The sequence below is a fragment of the Hippopotamus amphibius genome, chromosome 10, assembly GCF_030028045.1.
Source record: "Hippopotamus amphibius kiboko isolate mHipAmp2 chromosome 10, mHipAmp2.hap2, whole genome shotgun sequence".
Classification (NCBI taxonomy): Eukaryota; Metazoa; Chordata; class Mammalia; order Artiodactyla; family Hippopotamidae; genus Hippopotamus; species Hippopotamus amphibius.
Window position 1 is genome coordinate 21,169,506 of NC_080195.1, and position 21,800 is coordinate 21,191,305.

Genomic DNA, 21,800 nt, shown 5'->3' on the forward strand with positions numbered 1-21,800 from the left:
TACATGGTAAACACAAAGATTTTCCTGGGCCCTACAACAGACCTTTGGAATTAGAATCTCTGGAATTGGGGCATAGTTTAACAGGCACCTCGGGAGATTCTCATGTACCTTGAAGTCTGAGAACTTTGAAATTTTTCTCAGATTCCAAATGCCTTATGAATACAGCTAACATTCCTAGATCCTCTGTAAGGTTTGTCTGCATACATATTCTAGTCCACTGATTTAACAAAAAATGGTTTACTGTTGTGTGTTTTCTGACTGTTCTTTCTTTGCTAGAGTGATCTCCCTGGTGAGAGTGCAGATTTTTTAAGGGCTTATAATTTTGTATTTTCCATGCTGATGGATATCCTTATATTTCTGTAAATATTTGTATGTTCATTAATAAGGTCAGGTGAATGCAAAACACCTACTGCCTTGAAATATTTATTTTTCCTCAGTATTTTTTTTTTTTTGGAAATTGTGGTATAATTTACATATAAGAAAATACATGAATTTTAACAGTTCATTGAGTTTTGAGAAATTATACACTTACGTAACAGCATCCCCAATCAAGATGTAGAATATTTCCATCATCCTAGAAAGTTTCCTCAGCTTTCCACCAAATCTCCTATCTCCCTGCTTCCAGAGGCAACTACTGTTGAGATTTCTATCATCATAGAATAGTTCTACCTATTCTAGAACTTCATATACATGGAATCATACAGTGTGTACTCTTTTGTGTCTGGCTTTTTTTTGCTCAACGTAATGTTTTTTGAGATACATCCAGTAATTTTTTCTTTTTTATTGGTCACCAAGTATCCCACTGTGTGAACACACCACAGTTTGTGGCGATTTCCATTTGGGTTGTTTCTAGTTGATGCTGTGGACATCCTTATACAAGTCATTGTGTGGACATACGTTTTTATATCTTCAGTAAAACCTAAGAGTGGAGTTGCTGTGTTCTAGGATGGGTGTGTGTTTAATACCTTTTTTTAAAATCGGGAAATATAAAAACATATCCGAATTTTAAAATGTTTGTTCATTAGATGGGGTATTGCTTGAGCACCTACAGATACACACACTTTTGTTTACACTGTATATACTTCCTTTTTAATTACATTGTAAAGATTCATGAAAAATTCTTGATTTTTGTGTATTGAGAGACAGTAGAGCTGAAAAACCAAATCTCCAATTGAAACTTCAGGAAATGCTCTGCTGTACCTATACATGCAGCTTATTTGACAAACACACAAAATTGAATCCCTCTCATTTCCTTGTAGCCAGGTTCTTCCTCTGTCTTAACCAGACTTTCTGGTTTTAGACGTTTCTTTGAGAGTTTTAGATGTATTCCTGAGAGAAGCACCCAAAATTTTGATACTGCAGCTGCCTCTCATATGGGACAGGTGCCATTTGATGCCCCAGTTAATGCTGGGCAGGGGTGACTGACTGTGCAGGTCATTTGTTCAGGGAGAAGCTAAATTCAGTGTAAACATGTGGAATTTTAGAGTTTTGTAGTTAAAGGTCCAAGTTCACATAAACACTCTAAGTCCAGCTGTAAATATACATTGGGATGAACCATGAACTATTTTGACAGGCTAGGAGTCGCTGATGTTCAGAGGTAAATATTTTCCACTTCTCTTAAGATCTCCTCTCTATACAAACTGTATTAAAATGTCGACCTTGGACGTCCCTGGGGATCCAGTAGTTAAGACTCTGTGCTTCCAATGCAGGGGGCACGGGTTCAATACCTAGTTGGGGAACTAAGATCCCACATGCCGTGGGGCACAGCCAAAAATAAATAAATAAAAAAAAATAAAATGTAAACCTTTACCTTGGGTACTTTCTCAGGCTACCAAACTAACCACCCCTTCGCTTTCCTTTTGAATTGTTTCTTGGAGGTGATTAGACAACATTGAGGTACACCTTGGTTTTGCAGGACTTTTTAATCAGTATGGAAGTTCTGCTTTTTACTTAACCTGTTCCTTCTCTGCTCGTTAAAAATAAACTTGGCTAAAAGTTTTCTTTCTTTTTTTAAATTGATGTATAGCTGACTCACCATATTGTATTAGTCCTAGGTGTATGACATAGTGATTTGATATTTTTATAGATTATACTCCATATGAAGTTATTTGCTACAAATTTCCCCCAAATTCTTAAATATTAGGTAAGTTTATATTAAATTATCCTCAACCAAATATTTTATATTTTTCATTACTTTTTATAATGTTTCTCTTACAGATTTTATGTGATTTATTATCACCTGAAAACTTAAAAGAAGGCCTGAAGGACTCTTCCTGGAGTTCATTACCATGTATTAAAAACAAACCTTTTGGTTTTCCTTCAGTAATGGAAGAGTCTCACTCTGCCAGTGAGCTCAGCACAGAGCAGGTAAGTTGGGGAGAAAACGCAATTGTAGGCTTAGTCTGTCCGTTTCTTTATAAGTTAAGATCTTCACTTTCCTAGTTTCAAGTACTAAACTCAGTTTAGGTAGTTTCAACCTAGTGAGTGTTGTCTTAATAGTATTTCATCTGTGGCCTTTTATTTTACACTGAAAACTTTTATATAAAGTATTTGCTCATTAATCACAAATTTAGGTCACATGAATGTCAAAACTTTCAGTCTCTTGGAAATATGGAACATTATTTTAGTTTCCTTGGAGTATGAACAACTATATTAGCATAAGTGCTTAAACCTCATTATGACGTAAGCGAGCTTGATGTTCAGGGCTATCTAAGTACTGTCAAGAATCATTTATCTGCCAGGGTTTTAGAATTAAAAGTTGGTGCTATTTAAATGAACGATTAAATGAACATTTAAGACATTGAAATTTCAGTTTGGTTCTTGGTGAGAGCAATAAGGATAGTAAAGAAATAGTTACCCTATGGCAATCAAGATGGCGCTCACTCCCTCTTGCAAGAGCACCAGAATTACAACTAACTGTTGAACAACCATCGACAGAAAGACACTGGAACTCACCAAAAAAAACCCACCCCACATCCAGAGACAAAGGAGAAGCTGCAATGAGACGGTAGGAGGGGCGCAATCGTGTTAAAATCAAATCCCATAAATGCTGGGTGGGTGACTCACAAGCTGGAGAACAGTTATACCACAGAAGCCCTGAGGGTTCTGAGCTCCACGTCAGGCTTCCTAACCTGGGGTCCAGCAATGGGAGGAGGAATCCCCTGAGAATCAGACTTTGAAAGCCAGTGGGATTTGATTGCAGGACCTCCACAGACTGGGGGAAACAGAGACTCCACTCTTGGAGGGCACACAAAAAAGTGTGCTCACCAGCACCCAGGGGGAAGAAGCAGTGACCCCATAGGAGACTGAACCAGACTTACCTGCTGGTGTTGGAGGGTTGCCTGCAGAGGTGGCTCACCCAGGAGACAGGGGCACTGGCAGCAGGGGTTCTGAGAAGTGCTCATTGGTGTGAGCCCTTCCAGAGTCCACCATTAGCTCCACCAAAGAGCCTGTAAGCTCCAGTACTGGGTAGCCTCAGGCCAAACACAGCCCCACCCACTGGGGACAAGCAGATTAAAGTGTCACTGAGCTCCACCCACCCAGCCCAACCCACCATCAGTCCCTCCCATCAGGAAGCACCCACGAGCCTCCTAGACAGCTTCCTCCACAAGAGGGCAGACAGCAGAATCAAGCAGTATCAGCAGTATTTCATCTTGTGGAACTGAAAATCACAGCCACAGAAAGACAGAGAAGATGAAAAGGCAAAAGACTTTGTACCAGGTGAAGGGACAAGATAAAACACCAGAAAAACAACTAAATGAAGAAGAGACAGGCACTCTTCCAGAAAAAGAATTCAGAATAATGATAGTGAAGATGATCCAGGACTTTGAAAAAAGACTGGATGCAAAGATTGAAAAGTTGCAAGGAAAGTTTACCAAAGACCTAGAAGAATTAAAGAGCAAACAAACAGAGATATGCAACACAATAACTGAAATGAAAAATACACTAGAAGGAACCAATAGCAGATTAACTGAGGCAGAAGGACGAATAAGTGACCTGGAAGACAGAATGGTGATAATCACTGATGCAAAAAAGAATAAAGAAAAAAGAATGAAAAGAACTGAAGACAGCCTAAGAGACTTCTGGGACAATGTTAAATGCACCAACATTCTCATTATAGGGCTCCCAGAGTAGAAGAGAGAGAGAGAGGACCTGAGAAAATACTGGAAGAGATTATAGTTGAAAACTTCCCTAACATGGGAAAGGAAATAGCTACCCCAGTCCAGGAAGCGCAGAGTCCCAGGCAGGATACACCCAAGGAGAAACACTCCAAGACATATAGTAGTCAAACTGACAAAAATTAAAGAGAAATGTTATTAAAAGCAACAAGGGAAAAACCACAAATAACATACAAGGGAACCCCCATTAGGTTAACAGCTGATTTCTCAGCAGAAACTCTGCAAGCCAGAAGGGAGTGGCACAATATATTTCAAGTGATGAAAGGGAAGAACCTACAACCAAGAATACTCTACCCAGCAAGGATCTCATTCAGATTCGACAGAGAAATCCAAAGCTTTACAGACAAGCAACAGCTAAGAGAATTCAGCACCACCAAACCAGCCTTATAACAAATGCTAAAGGAACTTCTCTAAGCAGGAAACATAAGAGAAGAAAAGGACCTACAGAAACAAAAACAATTAAGAAAATGGTAATAGGAACATACATCTCGATAATTACCTTGAATGTAAATGGACTAAATGCACCAACCAAAAGATACAGACTGGCTGAATGGATACAAAAACAAGACCCATATATATACTGTCTACAGTGAAACTGTAAAAAACACAAACACATGGAGGCTAAACAATACGCTACTAAATAATCAACAGATCACTGAAGAAATCAAAGAGGAAATCAAAAAATACCTCGAGACAAATGACAATGAAAACACAATGATCCAAAACCTATGGGATGCAGCAAAGGCAGTTCTAAGAGGGAAGTTTATAGCAATATAATCCTACCTCAAGAAACAAGAAAAATCCCAAATAAACAATCTAACCTTACACCTAAAGAAACTAGAGAAAGAAGAGCAAACAAAACCCAAAGTGAGTAGACAGAGAGAAATCATAAAGATCAGAGCAGAAATAAATGAAATAGAGACAAAGAAAACAGTAGCAAAAATCAATAAAACTAAAAGCTGGTTCTTTGAGAAGATAAATAAAATTGATAAACCTCTAGCAGGACTCATCAAGAAAAAGAGGGAGAGGACTCAAATCAATAAAATTAGAAATGAAACAGGAGAAGTTACAATGGACACCGCAGAAATAAAAAGCACCATAAGAGATTACTACAAGCAACTATATGCCAATAAAATGGACAACCTGGATGAAATGGACAGATTCTTAGAAAGGTATAACTTTCCAAGACTGAATCAGGAAGACATAGAAAATATGAACAGACCAATCACAAGTAAGGAAATTGAAACTGTGATTAAAAATCTCCCAACAAACAAAAGTCCAGGACCAGATGGATTCACAGGTGAGTTTTATCAAACATTTAGAGAAGAGCTAACACCCATCCTTCTCAAACTCTTCCAAAACATAGAAGAGGAAGGGACACTCCCAAACTCATTTTATGAAGCCACCATCACCCTGATACCAAAACCAGACAAAGATACTACAAAAAAAGAAAACAACAGACCAATGTCACTGATGAATTTAGGTGCAAAAATCCTCAACAAAATACTAGCCAACAGAATCCAACAACACATTAAAAGGATCATACAGCAGGATCAAGTGGGGTTTATCCCTGGAATGCAAGGATTCTTCAATATATGCAAATCAATCAATGTGATACACCATATTAACAAACTGAAGGATAAAAACCACATGATCATCTCAATAGATGCAGAAAAAGCTTTTGACAAAATTCAACACCCATTTATGATCAAAAATCTCCAGAAGGTGGGCATAGAGGGAACCTACCTCAACCTAATAAAGGCCATATATGACAAACCCACAGCAAACATCATTTTCAATGGTGAAAAACTGCAAGCATTCCTTCTAAGATCAGGCAAAAGACAAGGATGTCCACTCTTGCCACTACTATTCAACATAGTTTTGGAAGTCCTTGCCACAGCAATCAGAAAAGAAAAAGAAATAAAAGGAATCCAAATTGGAAAAGAAGAAGTAAAACTGTCAGTTTGCAGATGACATGATACTATACATAGAAAATCCTAAAGATGCCACCAGAAAACTACTCGAGCTAATCAATGAATTTGGTAAAGTTGCAGGATACAAAATTAACACACAGAAATTTCTTGCATTTCTATACACCAACAATGAAAAATCAGAGAAATTAAGGAAACAATCCCATTCACCATTGCAACACAAAGAATAAAATACCTAGGAATAAACCTAACCAAGGAGGTAAAAGAACTGTACTGAGAAAACTATAAGACACTAATGAAAGAAATCAAAGAAGACACAAACAGATGGAGGGACATACCATGTTCTTGGATTGGAATAATCAACATTGTGAAAATGACTATACTACTCAAAGCAATTTACAGATTCAATGCAATCCCGATCAAATTACCAATGGCATTTTTCACAGAACTAGAACAAGAAATTTTACGATTTGTATGGAAACACGAAAGACCCCAAATAGCTAAAGCAATCTTGAGAAGGAAAGACGAAGTTGGTGGAATCAGGCTTCCTGACTTCAGGCTATACTACAAGGCTACAGTGATCAAGACAGTATGGTACTGGCACAAAAACAGAAATATAGATCAATGGAACAGGACAGAAAGCCCAGAGATAAACTACGGTCAACTAATCTATGACAAAGGAGCCAAGGATATACAATGGAGAAAAGGCAGCCTCTTCAATAAATGTTGCTGGGAAAACTGGACAACTACATGTAAAAGAATGAAATTAGAACACTTCCTAACACCATACACAAAAATAAACTCAAAAGGGATTAAAGACCTAAATGTAAGGCCAGACACTATAGAACTCCTAGAGGACAACATAGGAAGAACACTCTTTGATGTAAATAACAGCAAGATCTTTTGTGATCCAACCCCTAGAATAATGGAAATAAAAACAAAAATAAATAAGTGGGACCTAATGAAACTTCAAAGCTTCTGCACAGCAAAGGAAACTATAAGCAAGACAAAAAAGCCCTCAGAATGGGAAAAAATATCTGCAAACGAATCAAGAGACAAAGGATTAATCTCCAAAATATATAAACAGTTTATCCAGCTCAATATCAAAAAAACAAACAACCCAATCAAAAAATGGGCAGAAGACCTAAATAGGCATTTCTCCAAAGAAGACATACAGATGGCCAAGAGACACATGAGAATATGCTCAACATCACTAATTATTAGAGAAATGCAAATCAAAACGACAATGAGGTATCACCTCACACTGGTTAGAATGGGCATCAGAAAATCTACAAACAGTAAATACTGGACAGGGTGTGGAGAAAAAGGAACACTCTTGCATTGCTGGTGGGAATGTAAATTGATACAGCCACTATGGAAAACAGTATGGAGGTTCCTTGCAAAACTAAAAATAGAACTACCATATGACCCAGCAATCCCACTGCTGGGCATATACCCACAGAACACCATCATTCAAAAAGACACATGCACTCCAGTGTTCATTGCAGCACTCTTTACAATAGCCAGCACATGGAAGCAACCTAAATGTCCATCAACAGATGAATGGATAAAGAAGATGTGGTATATATACACAATGGAATATTACTCAGCTGTAAAAAGCAATGAAACTGGGACATTTGTAGAGACATGGATGGACCTAGAGACTGTCATACAGAGTGAAGTGAGTCAGAAAGAGAAAAACAAATATTGTATATTAACACATATGTGGACTATAGAGAAATGGTACAAATCAGCTGGTTTGCAAGGCAGATATAGAGACACAGATGTAGAGAACAAACATATGGACACCAAGTGGGGAAAGCAGGGAGGGTTGGGGGGGGGGGGAATGAATTGGGAGATTGGCATACCAAATTGTACACTCTAAATATATGCAGTTTATTGTAAAAAATAAAAAGTTAAAAAAAAAATAGTTACCCTTAGTTAAGCCTTAGTTACCCTCATTTGTTGTATTTTTTGTAGAATGAAGAAATAGCAGAGGTCACTTCAGAGCCTGTCAAAGGTAGCCTAAACCGGGCTCGCTCAGCACAGGCTATAAATTCAACAGACATGCCTGCCAGAGAGGATTGTTTAAAAAGAGTGTCCTCAGAACCTTCACTGTGTATTCAAGAGAAAGGTGTTCTGCTGAAAAGAAAGTTGTCTCTTTTAGACCAGGATGTGATTGTAAATGAAGATGGAAGAAATAAGCTGAAAAGACAGGGAGGTAAAAATTTTACTATACTCGTATAAAACACATTGATTTATTTAGAATGTCCTTCAAACTTTTTCCTAAGAAAGATAACCACATCTCTTTGTTTTAATAGAAACTCCCAATGAAGCCTGTACGTTTTCATTAACTTACGGTGACATCCCAGAAGAATTAATAGATGTCTCAGATTTTGAGTGTTCTCTCTGCATGAGGTAAGCATGACAGTTTTATAAAAGATGAGTATTTTATGTTAATGTAAACAAAGTACAGAGTAGTAGATGAAGGTAATCTACTCTGTAATAATACGCAATGTGAAGTAACAAAACAGTGGATTAAAAATCGAAAGATACGAATTTTAGTCCTAGGTTTCCCTTTCACATCTTGGGCAAATAATCTCTGAACCTTAGCTTTTCCTTACTTAGAAAGTGGGGTCAGGATTTGCATAGCCTATATTGAAGTCTCTTATAAGAATCAAATGACTGAAATATAAAAAGTATCTGGGGAACAGTAAATTACTGCAAAAGCTATACGTGTTATTATTGAGACTGCATGGTTTCAGATTTGGGTAAGAATAATATGATGTATTGTGTGTACGTGATTCTTTCTTGTTTGTATATCTCAACTCCGAAATCCTTTTTAAGTAACATTGGATAAGGATTTCCATTATGTAGGATGCTTGTAATTCTGAGACTGATCGTTTAGAAAGAACATTTTCCATTTACGTAAATTGTGGTGGAAGCAAGGGAACAGTGTAAAGCACCTGGTACTGGTCACACCAGGCCAGTAGTGATGAGAGGTATTTCTGAGTAAGTCCCTTAATTCTGAGTCTTGGCTTCTTCCTCTGTGAGGTGAGGGATTAGACCCAGATGGTTTCTGAAGTACCTATACATCTAACAATACTTCTAGGAACTTTCAAAGTATCTTGTTTCAGGAAATAATTATAATGTAAGAAAAATTAGTTTTTCCATATTGTTTGAGTATCACATCTGGTATTAAGCCTTATATTTCTTTAGGATTCAATGGTAATATTTAGTGGATTTTTAATGAATTTCATATAGTAAGGCTTTTATAAGCTTGTTAAGAAAACCAATTTTAAAGTGATGATAAAATAAGAATCTATACAAAAATGAGTGAATAATTATTAATGATACAGTTTACATCCTTAATTTTAAACTAAGTCTTTGAAATCTGATGTGTATTTTAGATGTACTGCACATCTCAGTTTGGACCAGCGCCATCTCAAGGGCGCAGTAGCCACATGAGTGGTGGCTGTGCTGCTCAGTGCAGCTCCAGGCCCCCAGCAGGGGGCCTCTGTTGATGGTGAGCTTTAGATGGTTCAGGAGGCTATACCTGCATTTACCACCGCCCTTCCCCCTCCATGCCCACCAGACCCTCCTTCCTCCTCCTCTAAACAGATGAGTGTTATGGTCCCATTATTCGTTCACTTTTTCCAGTGGATGATTTACTGTGAAAGCTAAACATGTATTTTGGTTGATTTCAGGTTGTTTTTTGAGCCAGTAACAACCCCTTGTGGACATTCATTCTGTAAGAACTGTCTAGAGCGTTGTTTAGATCACACACCGTACTGTCCCCTTTGCAAAGAAAGCTTAAAAGAGGTAAACCTTTGTATATTTATCTGCTTACTGGTCTTAAGCATAGCAACATGGTTTGATTTCTGTTCAGCCATAGAAAATAATGATTAATAGATTCAGAATAAATTACATTGTAGATGCTGAGTGACCAAAAGGGATGTTTCATTACCTATATGCTAGTGTTGGAGAAAAGTGAGTTTCTAGAGGGTAGGAGAAAGCAGAGAGGGTCTGAAAGCCAAGACCCCATACTTAATTTTTTAAACAAAGGCGGTGTGGTCAAGTACCTGGTCAGGAAATATGTTGAATTTTAATGATGACAGTATTGGGGAAACCCAGCTGCCCTGCCTCCCACTCCCATTTTTAGGCTAGATTTCAGACCTAGTCCAGCCCCTTTACATCTGAAGCAACTCTGTCCGAAAGAACTTTCTGCACTGATGGAAATGCTCTGTATCTATGGTGTCCAACATGGTAGCTACCAGCCACATAAGTGGAAGGAACTGTATTTAAAATTTTGTTTAATTTTAATTTATATTTAAGTAGGCACGTGTGAGTAGTGGCTGCCGCATTAGACAGCACAGCTCTAGAAAGTGGTGGCCTGGCAAGAAGAGAGGGATTCACAGCGTCCCACACCCCTCCTTGTCTAGTAAGTGGTCAACACTAATACCTGCGTTAGGAAAATAGCTGGATCTCAGGTGGGTACCTCCTGTAACCAGTGGGAGGGCAACACCCTCTCAGTCGTGCTTGAGTGACTGGAGGTCCCCAAAGGTGAGGCCAAAGCCTTAGAATTTGAGTTCCAATTGCAGTGGTAGCATTGATCAGGGAGAGTGATTCTGTCCCTGGATTGTCTGTAGAAGAAAAGTGTCTTCCAAGTATGAATAACAAAATTGATAAAACCACTTTGCTATTGAAAATACAGTTATTTCCTATATAGAAAACATAGCTCTGTGTACAGATATCATATAGCATGTATGTTTTGTTATAACATAGCAAGCCTATATGTAGTAAAACAGAAAACCACATACAGAATGTTCACAGAGTCAGGAAACATAAGATAAAAACTCTTTAAAGAGTTAGTTACATTTTCAACTAGTATACTCAGTGTTTACAGTGAAGTACTCTAAACATGCCGCCTTCATGATTTTCCAGAGTTAAGGTATGCTCATATATTTATTATGCTTTTTTTCAGATTAACATTTAGACACATTGCTTTAAATTTAGTTACCTTAAAAATGTCTGAAGTTTTAAGGAAAACAAAATATATTATTTAAAAAGATAACGTACTGTTTAAAAATAACTTTATCCTTTGTCCTGACCTGAAGATACCCTGTATAATTGTTAAAGTCTAAATACATATTTACAAGGATAAAATTGATATGCTGTACAGTTTTCTGCTTTTCCTACTTGTCATTTTATTTTGCTCATTTTTTCATTCGAATACATTTTAAAGATATGGTTTCTATAGCAGCATACTAGTCCAATAATGATATAACATTTTCCTATTGTTGGGCATGTAAGTTGTTTTGTTCTTTTTTTTTAAATGTACTGTGGTTTGTGTCTTGGACTCTTTCCTTAGGATAAATTCCTAGGAGAATTACTGGATGAAAGGCCATATATTTATAAGACTCTTAAAAGCAATTGCCAACTGCACAGGTCCCAAGTAATGTACAAATTTAGATTCTTACCAGTAATGAAAAAGAGGCTGTATTTCCCAAATTTAATACATGAGTCTTAAATTTTAAAATATCTTTATTAATTTAATAGAAAATGGTAATTAAATTGCTTTTATAATATCTGTAGTTTGATTAATTTTATAATAAAGTCTTCAGTTATCTGTGTATATATTATGTGCTCAAGATTACGTCTCTCCAGCCTGATGGTTCTCAAAGTATGTTTCCCTGACCAGCAGTATCTGTATTCCCTGGGAACTTGTTAGAAATACAGATTCCCAGACCATACCCCAGAGCCACTAAGTCAGAAACCCTGGGGTGGGGTCAGCAATCTGCATTTTAACAAGCCCTGGTCATGGTAAAGTCTGAAAACCACTACTGTAACCTATTTCCCTACCATTCATGTTTCCTACTCTGTGCTTCATTGGATAATGACAATACCCTTCTTTTTTTGCTGGATCTACAGAGGAAAAGGTGGCTTCTCTTTATCTTGTGATTGTCTCCCAAGACTTTTTCCTTGTTAACTTTTGTTACATAAATTGGTATTGGGCTTTTTTTTTTTTTTTTTTCCTGGTCCAAAATTCTGTGCACATACTCTGACCTGGTCCCCTGGCCCTATGCAGTTCTTAGTTTAGTTACAGAGATATAATGTATCCCTGTCCATGTAACATAGTGTGGGGTATGGTAACTGCTTTTTATACAGTAAAGGGTAAAGTAAGAGATACTTGGGAGACAGAAAAATAATTAAAACTTTATGCAAAAGGTAAAATTGGAGCCAGACCTTGAAGGATAGTCAGATGGCTTTTGGCAGTTGGAAGAGAGAGTAACACAAAAATGCATGAGGGTGGCAGCGTTCAGAGTATTGAGGGAGTGGCACAAATGTACCATTTAACACAGAGGGTGGCTCACATAGGAAAAGCAGCCTGTTGATAAGGGGATCAGTAGTCCTAGTGGGATGACAGTGGAAGGAAAATCTGAAACATTATCTGGAAACTGCCAGTGAAATGAGGGACAAGAAAAAGGGGATAGTTTTGCTTTTCTTAAATAAGACAAATGCATTATTTTCTCTATTCCTTATCTTATTTTTGTTTCTCAATTCAAATGCTAGTTTCAGATACTCATGCACCGTCAGATGGAACTTGGCCTTTGGTGTGAGAGATGGCAGGGCAGCGCTGACTGCTGCTGGTAAAGGTGTGTGATCATAGCAAGACAAGGGGCTAATACACAGAACTTGGTTCAGGTTGCAAGCATGTCTTTCATGCTCTCGAGCTACGCGTCAGGCAGGTTTACCTGTTTAGCGTCATCCATTGTAATGGTTTCCCTCACGAATGAAAATCATTCAGAACTGACTTACAAATATGTAATAAAGGCTTTATTATATCAGTTAAGCTGTTTTGCCTGTTTTGTACTGCAGGAAAAATAAAGCACTGGAATGTAAAATAAAAACTGTCTTTCAGTATCTAGCAGATAGGAGGTACTGTGTCACACAGCTGTTGGAAGACTTAATAGTGAAGTATCTGCCTGATGAACTGTCTGAGAGAAAAAAAATATATGATGAAGAAACTGCTGAACTCTCACAGTAAGTTTCTTCTCATAAAAATCAACAATCAAATTACAAACGACTACCCTTTGGAATAGTAAGGAGAAGCCTCCTCACAGCAAGCTGGGTTCTGTCTAGTCAAAGGCATGTTTTAAACAAGTATTGGTCAGCTTCCCCTGTCCCCAACAGACAGTTTTTAAAAGTTCATGTGGTAACTTCCAGATGCTCTGCTGGGAATGACTGACCCACCTCTCCACGCTGAAGCCGTTTTAGGTGGGGGAGGGGTTTCCTCCAGTGACATTAGGCCCTAGAATCAGTCAGAAATGGAGAGGGAGGGTGGAGGTGGTAGCAGGGAACTGCATCCCTGGTGGAGAATAAGTGGCCTGGATTGAGATGGGGGTTAGCCAATCAGGTTTAGAAGGGGGTGGGACCTTGAGGCCTGAGACTGAAATTGGAAGGGGGGTGACTTAGGGGCTAAATTCTCAATTAATGAAGATACTGACTGTTAGCAGAATTGGCTTAGTACTAGGACGGTGAAAAACCTGGTGGTAACTTTGGGATTCAGTGGTACAAACCACTGTTAAAAGCACATAAAAGCTAACTGGGGCTGGTAGGTTGGACCTGGTTTTGTTGCTCTGTGTAGCTTTCTTTCTTCTGCTTTTCTTTTTCCTTTCTCTTCCCCTCATGTCTTTACCTCTTTCACCAGTCTCTTGAGTGTCCAAGTTTCTTTCATGGGTTTCTGATTTCTTAACTTTTTCCCCCCACTTTCTTTTAACTGGACGCTGAAGAGCAAAACTGTAATTTTTATATGCTGTTCCTATTTTTTTAATATAAACATTTTATATTTCTCACTTTCTAAGGAAAAAATAATTGTGCTTGTAGACTTTTCTTTTTCAATATATGCCCACCAAATGCCTTCATTGGGCCAGTGGCCTTCTACAGAAGAAAGGTTTCTAATCTTTTCTTTACAGAAGTTGATATTGATTTGTCTTCCCATGGAACTGATATTTTACTGTGTGATTTTATGATAGAAGCCTCAGGGAATCTTGCTGTGTACCAACTGGGCTATTTTTTTTAAAGGGTAGCTCATCCCCTGGTCCTTACAAGTTTTACTAATTAAGAGGTATACTGGGGTTCCCCCCCTCCTCCAGTTTTTATGTTCTTAAGAATGCTCACTGATGGTAGAATGTACAGTTTTAAAAGTAAAGAAACTAGGACTGGTATGTTAAATGTATGTAGTAAATATTGCCTTTACATAAATAATTTGTGGTCTTTTTGAAGAAAGATTAGAAAACATTAGTGAGCGGGGGCGGGGGGTGGGGGAAGGCATAACCTGTAACCCAGACGTAATCATCATTGGCATTTTGGCATCTGTCCTTCCCGATTTAAAACCATGGGGTCATTTTACCCCTACTAATCCTTTTCTCATTAAACATTTAAACACAGTATCTCATTTTATGGTTACATCATAATTTATTTTACTGGCCCTCTCTTTTTGCTTCTAAGTTTTGGCTACTATACACAGTGCTATGTTGAACATTCTTAAAAGTGAGCCTGTTGATTCAAAGGATATGAATATTTTTAAAATTTCTGATGTATATCGCCAGATTCTTCTTCAGCATGGCTGTACTGTTTCAAACTGCTTCCTGCACCGCCAGTTTTCTCCATACCCTTGCCAAAGCTGGGCACTGCCTTTATCCTTCACATTTCCTGCCAATCTGGCAATTAAAATGCACCATTTTAATTATCTGGAAAAAATGTTATCTCATCAAATTACCTGTTTTTCTCAGTATGAAAGTCTTTTAATGCCTAAAAATTTTTAATGATTTGCTTTTTGTCTTTTGCGGGAGCTCACTTCTTATTGTTATCTAAGAGTAAGAGTGTTCTATGGATAAAAGATACTAACTCTGTCACATTACAAATATTTTAAACAGATTTTTAATATGAAATAGTAATTATAATCAGTTGCTTTTTGATTCATAAAGATACTTAGCTCTATATGATAACTTTGTATATCAAATTCAAATTTCCCTGTAAGAGGATCACAAACAGATTTTTAGGATGAATATTGTATCAACATGAGCTTCAATGAAGGGGATGCTGATTCTTATTCTTGCCAAGAATAAAAATCACCTGATTGTAGAGTGAGTTTCTTTTTGTCTGTTATTACTGTTGCAAGCTTCACTCATTTTTTTTGTTGTATCTTCTGATATATAATAATGAAACTTTTTTCTTCTTCAGCTTGACCAAGAATGTTCCAATATTTGTTTGCACTATGGCCTACCCCACTGTGCCTTGCCCTCTTCATGTATTTGAGCCAAGATACAGATTGATGATTCGAAGAAGTATACAGACTGGAACTAAACAGTTTGGGATGTGTGTCAGCGATACACAAAATAGGTATGCTTTTTATGTTAATATTTTTATTGATTCTGGAATTTGCTTTGAATATTGCTGAGAATGTACATGCTTGTTGCTTGAACTTTGATATTAATCAGAGTTTTTCTTTTAGTTTTGCAGATTATGGTTGTATGTTACAAATTAGAAATGTACATTTCTTGCCTGATGGAAGGTCTGTGGTTGATACAGTTGGAGGAAAGCGGTTTAGGGTTTTAAAAAGAGGAATGAAAGATGGATACTGCACTGCAGACATTGAATATCTGGAAGATGTTAAGGTATTAAAAACTATTCTTTCTCAGCATGCTTTGGTATACTCTGTCCTGGGCATTGTACGGGCATAAAGGCTGATATTTTCCAGGCATGTTAACCAGTTCTTCCTGTCAGAGACCCTCATCAGTACTTACACAAATTAGCTCCAAGTTACCTTTTTCTCATCTTGCTCTTAATCATTGTGAGTTCCAAGAGAACTCAGGACACCAGACCCTAGATATTGTTCATTTCTACTGGCTTGACAATCAGCACAGTGCCTAGAATGTATGTGTGTATTTGCGTGGTAGCAACTTAACAACAGTGGATTGAATTGAACTTCCCACCCAAGTAAGTTATGAAAGCTGCTAATTCCTGCCCTTTTAAACTAAACTTATTAGTAGTCAAAGCTGATGTAATCATCAGTAGATTGAACTCTGATGTAAAGGTAAACCATAAAATTCTTGAAACATTGTTCTATACATTAAGATATGCCTAAGATAACCTCAGTGATACAATAGACCCAGTTGGGTGCTGTGTTCAAACTCCAGGGCATCACAGATAAAGCACTGTGAGTAGAGTTGTTGGTGATATCTTACCTGTGGAGGGTTATTGTGATAACTTTCTTGTTTAGCGTTAATGCTGCCCTTTTGATATTTCCAGTACCTACTCTACCATCTGCAATTAGCTTAGGTACCAGAAAAATGATTTGTGATACTATACATATCAAGTTAAAGGCAATTTTCTTTGGAAGGGCATTAGAAAAACATAGATCTTACTTGTTCAGTGATCTGTTTGAGCCCTTCATCTCAGCATTTACTCAATGTTGGCACTAGGCATTTCTACAAACAGTAGCTCACTGAGTTTTCAAAACTCTATGAGATGGTTAGCAGATGAGGAAAGTAGAATTCAGAAATATTAACTTGCCACAGATCCCATAGGTATTGTAAAAAAATAATTTAAAACTAGCTCTCTGGCTCCAAGTGCTATGATTTATCATTACATTATATTGCTACTCTGCTGATAAACTTGATTAATCTGATATTACCTGTCCTAACTTATTATAAAGTTGCTGTGGGGAAACTGCTTTGTGCAGTGGGCCACAAGTATTGTGTGAGTTGGAATTTTGAGTTGATTGATATAGTCTGTGCCTTAGGCATATTGGTTAACGGAATCAGTTGCTAAAGGTAATATTCTTTGTGAAACTAATAACCTTTAGTTTTATGTAAATTTGCATCTTCATATATTGGATTTGCTGACAAAATTCCTTGAGTATGTGGCTACACATATGACTATATATAAATACATGACATTAGAATAGCATTGACAGTATTATGGATTCGATGTTTAGAAAACTGAATTCTCTATGTTGCTGTAGTCTTAGGAATGTCTAATAATTTTTTTTTTCATCTTAGTGCTTCATCTATAATAATGATTTCTTGTTCATTCTGGAAAAGCTTCTCAGATTTGTTTTTTATATCAAAGTTGTTTTTTCCCTTGGTGTAGTAATTCTATTTTCTGTGACCTCTAATGACATTTTAAATTGTTACTGCAATGAAATTCCTTAACTTTAAAAGCTTGCCTTTAAAACTTCTGCCTACTTCTTAGCTCCTTGCTAACTCACTCTTATTTTTATCATTCCCTGTTTACTGGAGTTCATGATTTGGTCCCTTGAATTTTTTAAGGGTGGAAAGCAGATACTTTTTCTTTTTTTGTAATAGTTTTCACAAGTCAAATTTATTTCTGGGTTTTATTTTTTTTGATCAATGATTTTTATTGAAGTATAGTTGATTTACAGTGTTGTATTAATTTCTGCTGTAGAGCAAAGTGATTTAATTATATATACTTTTTTTTATATTCTTTTCCATTCTGGTTTATCATAGCATATTGAGTATAGTTCTCTGTGCTATACAGTAGGCCTTTGTCGTTTATTCACACTGCATATAAAAGCTTCCATCTGCTAACCCCAATCTCCCACTACATCTCTGCACAACCCCCTCCCCCTTGGCAACCACAAGTCTGTTCTCTATGTCTGTGATTCTGTTTCTGTTTCATAGATAGGTTCATTTGGGTCATATTTTAGATTCCATATATAAGTGATATCATATGGTGTTTGTCTTTCTCTTTCTGACTTACTTCACTTAGTATGATAATCTCTAGTTGCATCCATGTTGCTGCAAACGGCATTATTTCTGTCCTTTTTTGGTTGACTAGTATTCCATTGTATATATGTACCAAATCTTTATCCATTCTTCTGTCGATGGACATTTAAGTTGTTTCCATATCTTGGCTATTGTGAATAGTGCTGCTAGGAACACAGGGATGCATATACCTTTTCAAATTATGGTTTTCTCTGGATATATGCCCGAGAGTGGGATTGCTGGATCACATGGTATTCTATTTTTAGTTCTCTGAGGAACCCCCATACTATTTTTTATAGTGGCTGCACCAACTTACATTCCCACCAACAGTGTAGGAGGGTTCCCTTTTCTCCACACCCTCCCCAGCATTTGCTATTTGTAGACTTTTTAATGGTGGCCATTCTGACCTGTGTGAGATGGTCCCTCATTGTAGTTTTGATTTGCCTTTCTCTAACAATTAGTGATGTTGAACATCTTTTCATGTGCCTATTGGCCATCTGTATTTCTTCTTTGGAGAAATGTCTGTTTAGTTCTTCTGCCCATTATTCACTTAAGCAGTTTGGTTTTTTGTTGTTGGGTTGTATGAGCTGTTTGTATATTTTGGAAATTAAGCCCTTGTCAGTCACATCACTTGCAAATATTTTCTCCCATTCCATAGGCTATCTTTCCATTTTGTTTATGACTTCCTTTGCTGTTCAAAACCTTGTAAGTTTGACTAGGTCCCATTTGTTTATTTTTGCTTTTATTTCTGTTGCCTTGGGAGGCTGACCTAAGAAACATTGGTACAGTTTGTGTCAGAGAATGTTTCGCGTATGTTCTCTTCTAGTTTTATGGTGTCATTTCTTATGTTTAAGTCTTTAGGCCATTTTCAGTTTCTCTTTGTGCGTGGTGTGAAGGTGTGTTCTCACTTCATTGATTCACATGTGGCTGTCCAACTTTTCCAGCACCCCTTGCTGAAGAGACTGCCTTTTTCCCATTTTAGATTCTTGCCTCTTCTATTGAAGATTAATTGACTGTAGGTGTGTGGGTTTATTTCTGGGCTCTGTGTTCTATTCCACTGACCCATATGTCTGTTTTAATGCCAGTACCACACTGTCTTTGTATTATCCCTCAGGTCTCATATTGCTTTTATTTTTTTTTTCCATTTGGCTTTCTCTCTGCTGTTCTGATTGGCTGATTTCCATTATTCTATCTTCCAAGTCACTAATTCGTTTTTCTGTGTTATTCCTTCTGCTATTCATTGTCTTTTAGCTCAGCTTCTGTCTCTGCAAATGAGTTTTCTAATTTTTCTTTGTTCCTCTTTTATAGTTTCTTGTTCCTTTTTACAGTAATCTGCATTTTTGCCTGTCTTAATTCCTTCGGTATTTTCAGTATCTTTTTTTTTGAACTTGGTGTCTGTTGGACTGAAGAGGTCAACTTCATTGTCTGTTCCTTCAGGGGAATTCTCTTGGTCTTTTACCTGGGAGTGGTTCCGCTGCTTCTTCATTTTACTTTTATTTCTCTTACTGCGAGTTTAGGGGAAACAATTATCTACTGTGGTCTTGGAGGGCTGTTTATATGTGGGGGCATCCTTGTGTAGCTTGTGTGGGTTTAGTATGTATGGTGCAAGGGTTGTTTTTACTATGGATGCCCATCGCCTCCTTCCTCAGCATGTGCAGATGCGGTCACTGACGCCCGGTCCTGGGGTTCTCAGCAGTGGTGGCAGTTCAGGCATACCCCCGGGACCCGAGATTGGAGTGGAGGCGGCGGTGGCTCATAGCAGCATCTCGAGCATGTGCAGGCAGTGTCCTGCCCTCTGCGAGTGCACACACAGGGGAAAAGGCTGCAATGGCGGGTCACACCCATCCCCTTGTGCAACTCCCCCAACCATTGGTGCCTGGCCTCTAAGGCAGCACAGGCTTCCCCCACATACACCCTCAGTTGCGGCAGCACCAGATTCCAGCTACCCCCCCACAGGCTCTTTCTGCACAGCCAACCCCAGTCCTCTCCCCAGGTCTGATCCCTGAAGCCCGAGTACCAGCACGCAGCCCTCGACTGCACTAGCTGACATGCATCTCAGGCTGGGGGGTGCATGGTGGCGGCACTGACCATCTGTGCAGTCCTCCCTCTACTCTGGCAGCCACAACCTCGCTGCTGTCCGAGGTTCTGAAGCTCCGGTAGTGTCCTGGCCAATCTCCCTGCAGGTCAAGGGGCTTCTCAGGGTCTAGGAACCTTTCCTCTTTCACAACTGCTTTCCAGGGGCACAGATACCATCCCGATTCCTTTCTCACTTTTTTTTTTGTCCTACCTGGTGACATGGTGATTCTCTTGCCCTTTCAACGGTCTGAGGTCTCCTGCCACTACTCAGTAGATATTCTGGGAGAATCATTACACATATATAGATTTTTGATGTATTTGAGGGAGAAGGTGAGCTTCGCGTCCTGCTACTCCACCATCTTAATCCCAGCCCCGCAAGTTTATTTCTTGCTCATATCAAGACCAGTGTGTGTTAGCAGAGGACTGAATCTATAGCCAATTCAAGACCAGAATTCTTAAATCATAATGGCTCTTCTACCTTTCCTTTAAAATTTTTCATGTGGTAAAATATATGTCATAAAATTTACCATTTTAACCATTTTTACATACGCAGATCAGTGGCATTAAGCAGATTCACACTGTTGTAGAAAAGCAGATGCTTTTTCAACTTTGGTTTTATTTTTCATTTCAAATCTTTCAAAAGTAAAGTATGTTCTTTTGTCTCGTGTGCTATATATATAGTCTTACCTTTTACGTATCAGGATGTTTTCAGAGTCCCATTGTTGTTTTTCTGTTGAGTCATCCTTGAAGTATGAAAGGCTTACTCAGGCCTGGTATTTGTTCAGATGCATTAACGTATGTGAAATATAGTGCTCCCTGGCATGGAGCGAGTGGGATATGAGTGTATGTTAAAGAAATCAATGTGAGATAGATGAGTTAATGTTCCAGCTTCCCACCTGTGTTTTATGAGACTACTCTTCTGGATCTTAGGCTGGAAGGCTGATGCGTTTAATTTTATACTTGCAGTGTGGTCCAAAGGGCATACAGAGGGAATGGAGGTAGTCACGGCCTTGGGCCTTTACAGCAGGAGAATTTCGTCACTGCATAATGCATTCTGTCTTTTGATATTCTGGCTTTATATGCTGAGCTATTTGTTGGGGCTTTTTTGTTTCCTTTTCTTTTGACCCATTTTCCTGGTAAAAGATGTAATTATGCTTTTCTTCTGCCCTATTCCTGCTTTTGCCATGGCATCTACACCTAAGACCTCCCCCAGTCTTTCCTTTCATTGTAGCAACTGTATTCCTCTGCTTTCTTGCTCCACTGCTTTCAAAGGCCACTGATGCTTAAAGATGAATTCCTAGCCCCTGTAGACCTTCATCTGAGAACTAACTCTCCATCTTACCCCTCCCGGTTGGGAGCTGTTAGTTAGGTTCTGCAGTGCTGCACTGCTAACTCAGCAAGGCTAGGGTAGCTATGCCAGGAAGTCAGGCCCTCCTGTCTTTCTTAGTCTGGCCCATTGGCACTGTGAGAGGCAGAAATGTATGGTTTTTACTGCATAAGAATAATAGTCTGATCCAGCACCAAAACAGGTATTCCCTATTTTTTGATGTTTTTTTTTCCATTTCCGTAAGTTTGATAGTATGGATGGGAAGATTAGACACAGGCATCTTACTGACTGTTATGTATTTCTAGGTTGAGAATGAAGATGAAATAGAGAACCTCCGACAGCTTCATGATTTGGTCTACTCTCAAGCCTGCAGCTGGTTTCAGAATTTAAGAGACAGATTTCGAAGCCAAATTCTTCAGCACTTTGGATCAATGCCCGGGAGGGAGGAAAACCTCCAGGTATGATGGCTTTGATATTGCTTCCAAAAGTCTCACAT

The 21,800-nt window shown here is 38.2% G+C and overlaps 1 protein-coding gene across 2 annotated transcripts in view; it reads left to right on the plus strand.

Annotated features, from left to right (window-relative positions):
* LONRF1 (LON peptidase N-terminal domain and ring finger 1) overlaps nt 1-21,800 on the plus strand; it is a 66,739-nt gene that overhangs the window by 16,224 nt on the left and 28,715 nt on the right. For both annotated transcript variants that reach the window (XM_057696687.1, XM_057696686.1), the window contains exons 4-11: nt 2,218-2,367; nt 8,090-8,330; nt 8,431-8,527; nt 9,817-9,931; nt 13,032-13,153; nt 15,356-15,514; nt 15,627-15,789; nt 21,610-21,762. In XM_057696687.1, coding sequence (XP_057552670.1) covers nt 2,218-2,367; nt 8,090-8,330; nt 8,431-8,527; nt 9,817-9,931; nt 13,032-13,153; nt 15,356-15,514; nt 15,627-15,789; nt 21,610-21,762 — 1,200 coding nt within the window. The remainder of the gene's footprint in view (nt 1-2,217; nt 2,368-8,089; nt 8,331-8,430; nt 8,528-9,816; nt 9,932-13,031; nt 13,154-15,355; nt 15,515-15,626; nt 15,790-21,609; nt 21,763-21,800) is intronic.